The 12,773-nt window shown below is 39.5% G+C and overlaps 1 protein-coding gene across 7 annotated transcripts in view; it reads left to right on the forward strand.

Moving 5' to 3' along the window:
- ACOX3 (acyl-CoA oxidase 3, pristanoyl) overlaps positions 1-12,773 on the forward strand; it is a 45,233-nt gene that overhangs the window by 134 nt on the left and 32,326 nt on the right. For 3 of the 7 annotated variants that reach the window (XR_012628626.1, XM_074865666.1, XM_074865667.1), the window contains exons 1-7: positions 6-385; positions 4,077-4,255; positions 5,775-6,008; positions 7,030-7,101; positions 8,536-8,625; positions 10,624-10,767; positions 11,622-11,710. Coding sequence is in view for 6 of the 7 variants with exons in the window: in XM_074865666.1 (XP_074721767.1) it covers positions 4,088-4,255; positions 5,775-6,008; positions 7,030-7,101; positions 8,536-8,625; positions 10,624-10,767; positions 11,622-11,710 (797 nt within the window). In the remaining variant the exon portion in view is untranslated. Of the gene's footprint in view, positions 1-5; positions 386-4,076; positions 4,256-5,758; positions 6,009-7,029; positions 7,102-8,535; positions 8,626-10,623; positions 10,768-11,621; positions 11,711-12,773 lie in introns of those variants that run through there. The other 4 variants (XM_074865664.1, XM_074865663.1, XM_074865665.1 and 1 more) reach the window with 4 other exon arrangements.

Genomic DNA, 12,773 nt, shown 5'->3' on the forward strand with positions numbered 1-12,773 from the left:
GTACCGCGTCCCTTCCCCCCGGGCCGGGGCCATGGAGCGCCCCCGGTGCGGCCGCGGTCAAGGGCAGGCGGGTGGGAAGCGCCTCCTGTCAGCCCTCCCCGGGGAGCCGCACCTGCCGCCGTGGGGGGCGCGGGGAGAAGCTGCTGCCGTGCCGTGCTGCCGCTGAAAAATACGGGGTACCGTCTGTCCCAGGAGCAAGTACAGGCTGGAGGATTTTTGCCGAATTTATGGCTTTTGGTTGAGGAAGGTCTGTGTCGTTGTGACAGCGGCTGCGGTACCTCGGCGTAGGAACGCCTTTCTGAAAGCGGACTCAAAACTGGGAACGCTGACTGACAGGCCCCTGACAGGCCCTCTGCTGCCCGACGCTTCAAGGAGACAAATCTAGGTACATTTTTTGGAGTAAAAGTACATTACGTAGCCTTTTCTTTCTTTTTTCTTTTTTTTTTTTTTTTTTCCCTCCGAGCAGAAACGAGGCCCAGCCCTGAATGTAGGTAGTACAAATAGCGGTTGTGCAATGAAACTTCAAAGGACTCTTAAAGAAGTGGTTTTCTTCCCTGCCTTTAACCTTTCCAGTTTTGTCTTTCTCTGGAAAGCTGCCATCACCAGTTTTTTTATTTTCTAGCAGCTCTGCGTTTGCCAGTAACGGTATTTCTGACAGAATAAGGGTATGATATCATTGTTCTTGATGGGTACCAAGTGTCTGAGCTGTTTCATTGTTATGCAAGATAATCGACAATAATACACTGAAAACTGAAATATTCCTTCATGATTTGCGTACAATTGTTGTTCAGTTATGAATTAGAATTACTAGCAGGAGCACCTTCCACACAAAAAGGTTTTCAACTCAGCATTTCTCAGTGAAACTGCAGCAGTTCTCAGCAAGTTGAAAATAACATGCGTTATGTTTTACTGCCACATCCACACACAGATTTTAAAACCTCACTGCAAGGCTGAAATTAACATTGAGATTCTTTAGGGCAGTCCTTTGTTACTTCCCTACTGTAACTGCCTGTTTTGGTTTCCTAATTAGTTTTGAAACTGCTTAGAATCGAATTATATTAGAACATTGTGTGAAGACAGAGAAATTGCAATTTTTTTGAGGTACCGGATCTTTTTTAATGAGTGCTCAAGTTTTTGCTTTTGAGCAACCTCATTGATTTGCAATGTGAATAAAGTTAGATGCAATAACTGCAATATTTTGATGTCAATTTTTTTCTGTTTTGAGCCAGAAGCCTTGAACTTCTACCTGATTTACCTGTTTTCCAGTTAGAAGAGTAATGTCTGTTTACTTGGTTTACAGGCTTGGGGAGGAGTGGCTGGAGAGCTGCCAGTCAGAGAGGGACCTGGGGGTGTTGATTGACAGCCAGCTGAACATGAGCCAGCAGTGTGCCCAGGTGGCCAAGAAGGCCAGTGGCATCCTGGCTTGTATCAGAAATAGCGTGGCCAGCAGGGACAGGGAAGGGATCTCACCCCTGTACTCGGCACTGGTGAGGTCGCACCTCGATTCCTGTGTTCAGTTTTGGGCCCCTCACTACAAAAACGACATTGAATGACTCGAGCGTGTCCAGAGAAGGGCAACGAAGCTGGTGAAGGGTCTGGAGCACATGTCGTACGAGGAGCGGCTGAGGGAACTGGGGTTGTTTAGTCTGGAGAAGAGGAGGCTGAGGGGAGACCTCATCGCCCCCTACAAGTACCTGAAAGGAGGTTGCAGAGAGCTGGGGATGAGCCTCTTTAACCAAGTAATAAGTGATAGGACAAGAGGTAATGGCCTCAAGTTGCGCCAGGGAAGGTTTAGACTGGATATCAGGAAGTATTTCTTTACAGAACGGGTTGTTAGGCGTTGGAATGGGCTGCCCAGGGAGGTGATGGAGTCCCCATCCCTGGAGGTGTTTAAGAGTAGGGTTGACTTAGTGCTGAGAGATATGCTGTAGTTGGGAACTGTCAGTGTTAGGTCAGTGGTTGGACTGGATGATCTTCAAGGTCTTTTCCAACCTAGACGATTCTGTGATTCTGTGGTTTCAGGTTGAAATGCCCTTCCTCAATGCCTTTTTTGCCCCCCTCTCTTTTATTTCCAAACCTGTTGCTCAATACTGGGAACTGTACCTTCTTAGAACTTACTCTGAAGTCACATGCAGAAATACTACCCTGCAGTCCTCTTCTACTATGTCTGTACTGTCCAGAACTAGGAGATTACCTCCATAAAAGGATTAGGTTGAAAGAAAAGAAATGTAGCAAGTAACAGAAAAAGTAGAATGCCAAACTGGTAGTGTCTGTAGGTTATTATATTCATAGTCCTTATTGAGCTCTCAGTGCCTTTGAGAACTGCTTCTTCCAGCCAGTCCCCTTGTTATAATGTGGCCAGCTTATGCTCCCCCACCTGATCATTTTTGCATTTTACAAGCATGACACCGATCTCTCCATCTGTGTAATGTGATGGAAATTGCCGTTGCGATGTGAGCAGGTGGCAACAGAGGGCACTCCGACATCTGCTTCTGGAAGCAACTAGAGGCATAAGCCTTTACTCTTTGGGCCAGGGTAAAACACAAGGAGAGATCGCCCTTCTCTCCAAAACCAGTGTGGTTGTACCTACAGATAACGAAATCCTGCTGGTTCAGTGAAGTTTTACAGTGCACTTGCATGACCCATTATATATACACAACAAAATGCCAGCAGACTTCATGGGGCCATACCGCTTTTGATCCCGTACACAAGAGTCTAAGGCCAACACAGCACAGAAAACTAAGTGTATTCAGAAAAAAATGTTTAGTGGGAAGACAGATTAAAAATGTTACAACGCACCAAATAACAGAAATGAAAATTTAAACTTAGGGAAAAATGAAGTTGAATTGCGAAGTTAGTACTTAGTATTATTTAAAATTTATTCCTGAATATGGCAGTATGACACTTAAGTGCACACCTACATGCTTACAATTTTCCAAAGCTGCATCTTCCATGCAGAAGAAATGCCCTGTAGTTTTATGTCTTTTGTAGAAGTCACTACTCTGATAGTTTTATTTTACTTCATTTATGTAGGTTTTATCTGTACCCTTTACAGACCCATTGCAGACCGGGCCTCCTGCTTGTCCCATTCACCTGTTCTGTTCAAGTCAATGTTAGTGATGAACAGCATATTGGTATTGTTCTAGTTTCACAATTCTAAATGTTCACCATAACAAAGGAAAGGAATAGTATATAGGGCTAGAAATGTTTGTTTTCCCTGTGTAAGGTCACCTGTTTGTTTCTGTGCCACAGTTCTAATGGCCTGGGCAGATACACCCAGGTAGTGCAGTGCTCACATAGCCAAGTGGATCTGTGGGAGCCAGGCCAGTTCTGGACAAGATTAAATGAGGCAATATGCAGAATTTTACATAAATTTGTTTCTTGCAATTGGAGTACGTGAAATAAAGATTTTATTACCCACTTACTCTTTCATATATTCAGCCAGTGGAAGATAAGGGCAGAGTTCCTACCATTTTGCTGATGTCTTCTGTCTCATGTTTATGCGTGAAGAACAGCTCATCACTTCAATTCTATAAAACCAGACCTTAACGTATAACCAACGCAATTAGTTAAACGTTGTTTAAATGTTAACTAGTAACGTGGAGATAAAACAGGCAATTCCTGCGTTTGAACAGCACTTTGTATGCATGTTTGGGTGCTTTTATATTTTTTTTTTTTACATTTAAATTAGAAGTGAGATAACAATGACTCGCATTATGTTATTAAAGACATTTTTGCCTGGATCTTTTATCTCATCCCTCCTTTCTTATTATGCAATATTAACCAATGGTGTTCCTGTTTAATATTTGGCTTATTTAAAAAGGTTTAGCTCATATTTTAATAATAAAGACCATGTAATTAATTTACCTTCGCTTCAAGGCATTTTTTTCTTAGCTCGTACCAAGCCCATTGAATTAGAAAAATGGAAGGGCAACCTTTTAGTTGGCTCTGCACTGCTATACTCATACATTTGAATAAGTCTATGGATTTAATTAACAACCCTTTTGATTTATTTTTATTACTAAAAATTAGGCAACTGTGGTGCTTCAGTTTGTATCTTTTCTTGTTTTATACAGTTTAGCTAACAATGGCATCCACACAGAATCTGAAAGAAGCCACTGGCAACCACAGTTCATGGGAAAGTTTGCTACCAGATTTCCCTAAAGGACCACTTTGCAAATACCGTAAGAAAGCTTCCTTTAACTGGAAGGAGATGGCAGTGTTACTAGATGGCAAAGATATCATCCAGTTTAAGGTAAACTTTGCAAGAATTATAACCATCTTTTAATTTTGGACATATCAGTAGAAGAAGTAATTTTCAAAGGGAGAGTATTATACTCTGAAGATATGGAGCATGCAGACATTGTTTTTCCATATCCGATTTTCAGAGCAGAACTGCACTTTTAAGCAACCTACTTTGCTGTCTCATAAGGCTCATTTCGTTACTGAACATCAGTACAGGGGAGACCAACAAGTGCTACATTAGAGAACTTCAATGTTCATTTCAAACTGAGAAAGAACTATATTCTACAATGTTTCTTTACTGTACTGTTTGCATTAAATCGTATATCCCATGGTTTTACAATGCACTTAAGCTGAGCTAAGTTCATGCTACTCTCAAACGTAGTATATCTGTCTTCGACTGACATAATTTCCTGTGATCTTCTGTGCTTGCATTAATGCTTATGTGGCATTGCAGTTGGACAGTTTAGCATGCCTACCTCACTGAAAGCTAACCCTACCAAAAAAAGAGGTTAATTGCAGAACAAGAGATGGTGTGGGAATGCATGACTTGGAGATGTGGGAGGAGACAGAACTGACTTTTTTGAAGGTGGTATAGATTTGCATGGATTTAAGCTAATCTTGAACATTCGCCATAATTGTTAAAATCTTAGAAGGTGGATCAGACAAATCAAAAATGCCTTGTTCTGCATCTGACTGATACACTTAAGAGCACATTAAAAGCACGAGTGCTCTGTGTCTGAGGGAGTTTCAGTGCTGTGTGGGCAAATAGTGTTGTTCAGAGAGAGGGAATGACCCTACCTTTCAAAGAAAGGCACAGAAAATCTGGTTTTCGCCCTTCTTACTGTGTCATTCTCTTCAGAGAGGAGGAAAGGACTTGAAAAACCTTTTTAAAAGATTTTGCCTAAGGCACTGCACTTTTTTTTTCTAAATTACATGAAAGACAACTAAGAAGGTGTGGCTATCTTGAAGACACAGGAATCTGAGATAAAACAGTGCCATAGTATATCATCTAATAATAAAAAAGAACTAATAAGAACTAATCTAAAAGAATGGCTGCATATGATGGTTCCATTAAATGGAGTATATTTCCGCTTTCATCTGGGATCAGAGCAGTTGTGATTACTTAATGGCTTTACTATTATGACATATTTCTAAATGAATGTAACCTCTAGAGTTTTACCTTTATTCTCAGATTGAGGGCCATTGCCCTTTATATCCTACCAGCAGCTTCATATAGTGAAACAATGAAGCTGCTATAAAAACCAAGTAAGTTTCACCATACTGTTCTCTTACGTTCAGAGAGATTACTTCGTGACAAACTTTCATAAAATTTTGCTGCGTGAACTGTATATATAATGACAGACTGTTTAAATAGATAATTTTAATTCTCTGGGGTTTTGGCTTTATAAATTTATATCTTCCTATCAAACGAATGTAGCTTGAGGCCTAGTATTATCCTAGAAGAATATTAACTTGTTTTGTTAACGCTTTTAGATTAACATTCTCATGTCAGTTTTTTCCCCCTGAAGAACAAAATCTTCTCTGCTCTGGAAAGTGATCCTCTCTTTGCTCATCATCCTGGAGAAGATCTGTCCCGTGAGAAGTATCAGGAGCTGACATTCCTGCGCTGTAAAAGGCTCTTTGAGTATGATTTTCTTACTCAGCAAGAGATCGCAGAGAACCCATTAAAGATATTTCATATGGTCCTCTGTATAGGAATGTACGATTGGTCTCCATGTATCCAGTATATGTTACATTGCGGTGTAAGTACAGTTCAAAAGGTATAGTGATGTATCTTTGAATTTAAGTGTCTTGTAATACTGTAATTCCATTGCTTTCTGCCCATTTTATTAACTATATCTTTTCCAAGTCCTTTGTTTTAAAAAATGAAATTCATTTTAACTGTTTAGAAGAATAAGACAGCTGTGGGATAAAGTTAGTAGATGTTTGTCATTAAGCCCTGTCTCCACTGGAATCCCATCTGGAAAGTAAAGGTGGAGCGGTATAGACAGAGCTATAGAAAGATATTTTGATGCCTACAGTTCCACCTTCTTTTGTCCATTCCTCTGCCTCTTCTGTAGGGCAGTAGCAGCCACAGAAGTTGGTTGTTGAGCCCTATTTGGTGCCTATGCCTTTGCTACAGATACAGGTATCCTTGCCTCACCCTCAGTGTGTTGATTCAGGGCAGAATCCAGAAGGAACAGAAACCAGTGTAAAGTTTCTCACTGACATCAGTGGCTGGGATTCTGTTCATCAGTTGCTGCCTAGATGAGTCTTTCAGAAAGAATACTTGACATAGCTGGTCAAATAATATTACTTGAATTAATTTATTATTACTATTCACATGGAAGGGGAGGGTCTGGGAATTACATTTTTGTTATGTGAATAGCCATCTAGAAAAACTGAAGGTATGTTTAAAAACAGTGTTCTTGTCTGCTCCTGAAGCAGCTACCTCAGTTCCCAATCCATTTGCAATAAAACAAACTAGAATAGCGTTGAAGTTTTACTTTACTCAAGGGGACATCAATAAGGACAAGTGGAAAGTGAGCTCATTAAGCATTTGAAGAGTTTGCAGTGAAGGCCTGAACAGGTTAGAGCTGTGAAAATTCCAAGATCAAATCCTGCCGTCCCTCCTCCAGCTGTAGTCTAAGTAGTAGTTTACTGTGCAGCCTACTTTCCCATGTCCCTTGAATGGACGTCACTGTTACAGATTATTAAGCATGTACAATTTGTGCTTTCCATCTTGGGGTCGCTGATTTCATTCATAATTATCTGTTTTTACAGGCATTTGGAGGTACACTTTTGAGTGCTTCTGGGAGGTTTGCAGACATTATGGAACAGATTTATGGCATGAAGGTAAATTTTTTCTTTTTGATAACTTGTGAGAACTGGGCACCATCAGAACCATGGCACTACCTGCACCCTTGTGTTATTTCTGATCTCTTTACATACCGAGGTACTTGTAAATAGTGACAGAAAAGACCAAGGAGCAGATTGAAGCACTGAGCCCTGACTACCCTCACTGCTAGCTATTATGCCACTTCCTGGATCTGTTTTAGACTGTCCAAGTTAACATGCAGACAGCTTGGGGACTTCTCCCAAAATGCAGTATAGATGACAGTACACCAGTTCTGTCTCCATCCACAGTCCTTTAAGAGTATATCCTAGCAAGTTTTGCCCACAGACGCTCCCACCTCCCCCATCTACATCATACACCTTGCAATGATGCTTTAAATACTCCATTCTGATGCTATAAAATGGAAAAAAATAATGTCTTAATGCCACAGAAACACCACGTAGAGTCCAATGGAAACTCAGGACCAAATGCCCTGCAGAGTAAGTGCAGCCTATCTGATATAGAAAGAACTAGTCCTGAACAGTTTCTCCTGTCTATGCCATTTTGCCACATGGGCAGCATTCACGATCTGGCCTGACCCTATTTGATTTTGCAAGATATATGTGCTCAGCACACTCAAACTGAGCTTCATGCTTTTTATGTTATTCATTATCACTTCTTACCTTTTTTTTTTTTTTGCCAACCATTCACCTTCTTCGCTTATTTATTTTTCTGAAATTCTGCATCTTTCTGCTCGTAGAGAACCATATACTGCTACATAGTTCTGATTTGATAGCCTGTGTTAAAGATCAGGATGAATTCTTTTAACGACTTTCAGTCTACACAAAAGCCTGACGATATGTATTTGTCAGAATAATTTTGCCTGAGGCTACAGGTTTATTTATATTATTTTAACTCACTTGCTTTTCAAAGGTTTGCTACTTAAGAGTATGTACTATAGGCCAAACCAGTCTAGGGTAAAGGATTCCAGTATGCACATTTCACTGTGGCTTCAAGCCGGCAGTGTTCCCACATGCTACTGAGAACCAAGTGTATGCATACATTGATCTGATACAATTTTATCCCCTTCAATAATGTAAGCTATTTGCAATTTTGAAAATAAATAGCCACATTCTGTTTTTCTCCTGACTTTGGGAGTTCCCAGAACTGCTTGTAATGCAAGCAGATTGCCGATTTTCATCATGGAACAGTTCTTCAACCCAGACAGCTGAAAATTTAGATACCTGCCTGAATGAGTCAGCCATCACCAAAGGAAAAAAGTACCTGTTACCCTACTGCAGGCATGATGTCCTAGCCTTAGGGTTACATTTGACTGGTTTCTTGTAATTGCAAGTTATTTTTCAATAGCTGTATTTGTAATAATTTGAAAATCTTACCATGTTAATTGCTGTAATAAAGTAGTCTTGAACTGTGCCTCATATCTCCTTGTTTAGATTTTTGGATGTTTTGCTCTGACTGAACTCAGCCACGGAACTAATACCAAAGGCATACGGACTACTGCCACGTTTGATCATAACACTCAGGTTAGTCCTTAATGCACAGGAATAACGTTTGAGACTGTCAGACTCTTACTTGCTAACAGGACAGAATGATTCAAGGATTTCTTGGATTAACGAGAAAGAATCAAGTTAAACTCCAAATGTTAAAAAAAAAAGAAGTCAAAGTTCAAAACATTGGAGGGAAGAGTGGTTTTGGGGAGCTCTGGTTCAAGAAAACCGAAGCAGACAAGCATATCACAGTTCATGTGCTGTGGATGCCTCAGTTCAGAGACGGCTCCCTCTCCCCTTCGTTTATTTCTAAGAGGAGGAAATGGATACCTGAAAAGAATACAGTTAAGGGTGGATGTGGGGATTTCAACAGATAAGCATGTTCCCACACAGCTTTCCAGTGTTCGCAAAACAAAAGGTCTTCTGCATTAGTATTTTTGACTACTGTAAATAAGTGCATTTAACACCCGGAGTACTTTTAAAAAGGAGGAAAGGCATTCCATTCCAGCAGAACAAAGTACAAGAAAGTGGAATGACTGTCTGTCAAATATCAATATTTACAATAAATCCAGAAATTTCTGTTTTCTTGTACAAATAGTTAATTTAGCTTCTGTTTTTGATACAAAATAAAGATATCATCCTTCTCCTTTGTTGTGTCTCTTAAGGAATAGCTGGACATGCAGATTAAATTGTCTTTTGTCTTTAAATATGAAGGCTTTATATATGGCAATTAGGATTATTTCTTGAGGATCAGAAAACGGATTACAAAAATGAGGTAACACGACTATTGAAGAGACTGAAAGAACGAAACAATAAACTGCTCTATTAGGGTACTGCTTGCTAGTCATAATTTGTTTTCTGAAATCAACACTGCTGCAGAAATAAATTCATTGTCCTAAGATTTTTTTCAGTAAATGAATAGAACTCATTGTAGTTTCACATTGAGGGAGAAGAGACTAGAAGTTAAGAGAGGAGACTGGTAGAACTTTCTCTCTCTCTTTGTCATCTACATGCTTGGTTTATGCCAAGTTGAATTTAAAATGTGTTATTTAATGTCCCAAGGAGGTAGGCTCATCATCTCCCCCAAAGACTGTGGCATAGTATTGCACTACTGTATAATATGGGCGCTGTTGCTGTCAACAGTGTCGCTCATATCTGTACTTGATGAAGTGGCCTCAGAAGAATGAGAAATGAGAATCATAGATTTGAAACATAAGATTTTGTATTCTTCAGTAGGACAACATTCCAGTCTGCATTTTTTCATCTACAAGCAATTCAGTGATCATTTATGCAACATGGATGATCAGATCCCTTTCCAGAAAAGTAAACAACCTTGTGAATTTGGCAGCATGAAAAGTTCCGTTTAAATAAATTGAGTTTTAGGCTGGTGATGAGTGCACTGCAGTAAAAGTGACTGAAATGACTAAATCTTTGTTAAGATCATGAAGCTCTGAGTTCGGATTTCTTTTACATCCAGAAAGCACGCTATTTGGAATCTAAAAATCTGAATGCTTAAGCTATGCCTAAATTTCAGGATATGTGTATTCTTCAGAATTCCCACTACTCATGGTCCCCCAGTTGTCCAAGCTGGGAAGCATGCTACCCTTCACACTGTCAACCAGGCTTGCTTTCCACACAAAACTGTGTGAGAAAGTGGTCCCTGCATAGGTTTCAGCCCTCACAGTCGCTCGCATGGACTCACAGCTCAGCTTAACCTAAGATCTAGGAAATGCTTCCAAGTCCATCACCTTGCTTTACTTTTCTTAACTGCTTAAATGAGCAAATAAAAGGCTGAATTTCAGGCTTTACAATGAAGTAATGAACTTTTCAGCTCTAAATTTTTCCTAGCTACATGTATTCTCTCCAGAGTTGAACACTAAGAGAGATCTCAGCTGTTGGAGTAGAGTACAGAATGAAACCCTAGCAGTTAATGGAGGTTTTCAAAACATTACCATGGTCATGAAAAAAAAACAAAATAGCTGTGTCTTGATTTTTATGACTTATATAATTTGCTCCTTTCTTTCCTGGCTACAGGAATTTATCATAAATACTCCTGACTTTGAAGCTGCAAAGTTCTGGGTTGGTAATATGGGGAAACATGCCACTCATGCAGTTGTGTACGCTCAGCTCTACACTCCTGATGGACAGTACCAAGGATTACATTCCTTTCTTGTACAGGTAGGGTAGAAATATTGCTAATCTTTTTTCTTTTTGTGGGGAGCAGGGTCAAATTAAAGACTTTCTGTAATGCTGTTATCTATATCTGACCAGCAGATTCTTTAATTAATGTCTTGAACATTTATTGCAAATTAAAAACTGTACTGTTTTTAAATATTCACTGATTTTGTGATGGTTGTACCACTTTTATACTGCCAGTTTTCTGCAAAAAATTCTAAAAACACCAAAGAGCTGAAAAGCCTCCAGATTATCACACTACCTATATAGTTAGAACTAACCTATGCTATATGAAGTCATGCAAGTCCTGGATTGGACTTAACATGATTTATGTCTGCCAGTGCTGCAGGCAGATCTGCATGAAATCTGCAAGCTTCTACCACAGAGATCAGTTTCTAAGATTAAAGGCATCAGAAAATAATGGCAATGCAGTAGAGAAGTACATAGTAACATGAACTAGTTGCAGGCTGAACAGAATTTATTACAAAATTGGGCAATGTCTCAAAGCTGATTGTTACATAAAAGTTCTGTTGATTCCTGCTATGTCTCTGTACACCTGAAGAAGGTTTCATTGCTAGTCTGATGAGAGCAGTCATCAAGTGTTAAGGCATATTTAACACAGTGATGTAATTAGTGTCATATTGCCAAAGTAATTTTCATTAAGGGATCTATGTCCTGAATGAGAGGATACATAAGTACAAGGTATATCCAGGATTATGTACTTGAAAAAAACAGAGAGCTTTCTTTAGCATTAATAACAGAATACAAGTTGGGAATATCTTCACTGTTTGAAAAGTTCAACCCATAACTTTCATTGTTCCACAACTGAAATAATGTTTCATTCCACTTCTGTGCAGATTCGAGATACAAAAACTCTCCTACCAATTCCAGGTGTGATGGTAGGTGACATAGGAAAGAAACTTGGGCAGAATGGGTTGGATAATGGGTAAGTCAATCCATGTGAAGGAGGAAACATTCTAGATTATAACACACTGTAGTGGTGCAAATGTTCTCCTGTGTCAGTTCTGTCTTCTGAGGTATTTGCTAGTGGTTTTAAGTTGTTGGTGTTTCTAAAAAAACCCCAAAAAACTGGAGATTGAAAAATCCTGAATTTCAGTATTTTCTATCTGAATAACCCTAGTCTTTCTGCTTCTCTTGCTTTTTAGAGTATGAAGTGCCACTGATACTCTGAATATCCCCAAACATTCTTGCAGTCATAGACTCTGCAACAGTAATAATGAAAAAAAAACCCAAATCCATTAAATTCTGAGTACTTAATCAGCCTCTCCACCCATCTGGGTGTAAGCCCTTAATTATTTTGTCTGTAGATTTCCAGCCCACAGAAAGACTAATGGAGGTCCACAGAAAAGGTTTATTGTTAGTAAAGATGTAAGATTAATGAGACCCAGTAGAGAAACTAGGTACCTTGTTTAAACCATGGGATTTCTGGACTAGTCTTGTTCACTGCAGAAGAGGAGAAGGTTAGTTATTTTTTTGTTTTCTCTGTGTATGGTTGAAATAAAAAGTACCTGGGCTCCATTTCTGAGTCATGGACTTCAGTGGCCTTACTGTGTCTCTACTAACCAAAGGTGTCTGATGGGGAGGAGAGACAGTGAGGGAATTAAGGTAGATTTCTGCATTAAAACATTCATTATGTAAAAGTTATGATTTAAACCCCTGTATTACTTATATAACTCTGTGTAAAGGTAGAGACCTGAAATAGCAAAGTAGGGCAGTGTCACTTCTTCATGCCTCAAATTTACCTCTCTGTATTGTTTCCGTTCGTTACATATATATGTATTGTCCTTCATAACATGCCATTGCAGAAAACAAAGTAAAAACATCCTAAGGTATCCTACTTTCAAACGTAGTGGCTTTGTCTGGCTTTCCAGAAGGTCATAGGCCTTCTGTCGTTTGTACCAGCCTCCTCCTGATGTCCCAAAGAGCCTATAGTGGCAAAAATAGCACTGACTTTTATGTTTATGTAGATCATTCTCATTTGTGCTCTG

Source organism: Strix uralensis, chromosome 4 (assembly GCF_047716275.1).
Source record: "Strix uralensis isolate ZFMK-TIS-50842 chromosome 4, bStrUra1, whole genome shotgun sequence".
Classification (NCBI taxonomy): Eukaryota; Metazoa; Chordata; class Aves; order Strigiformes; family Strigidae; genus Strix; species Strix uralensis.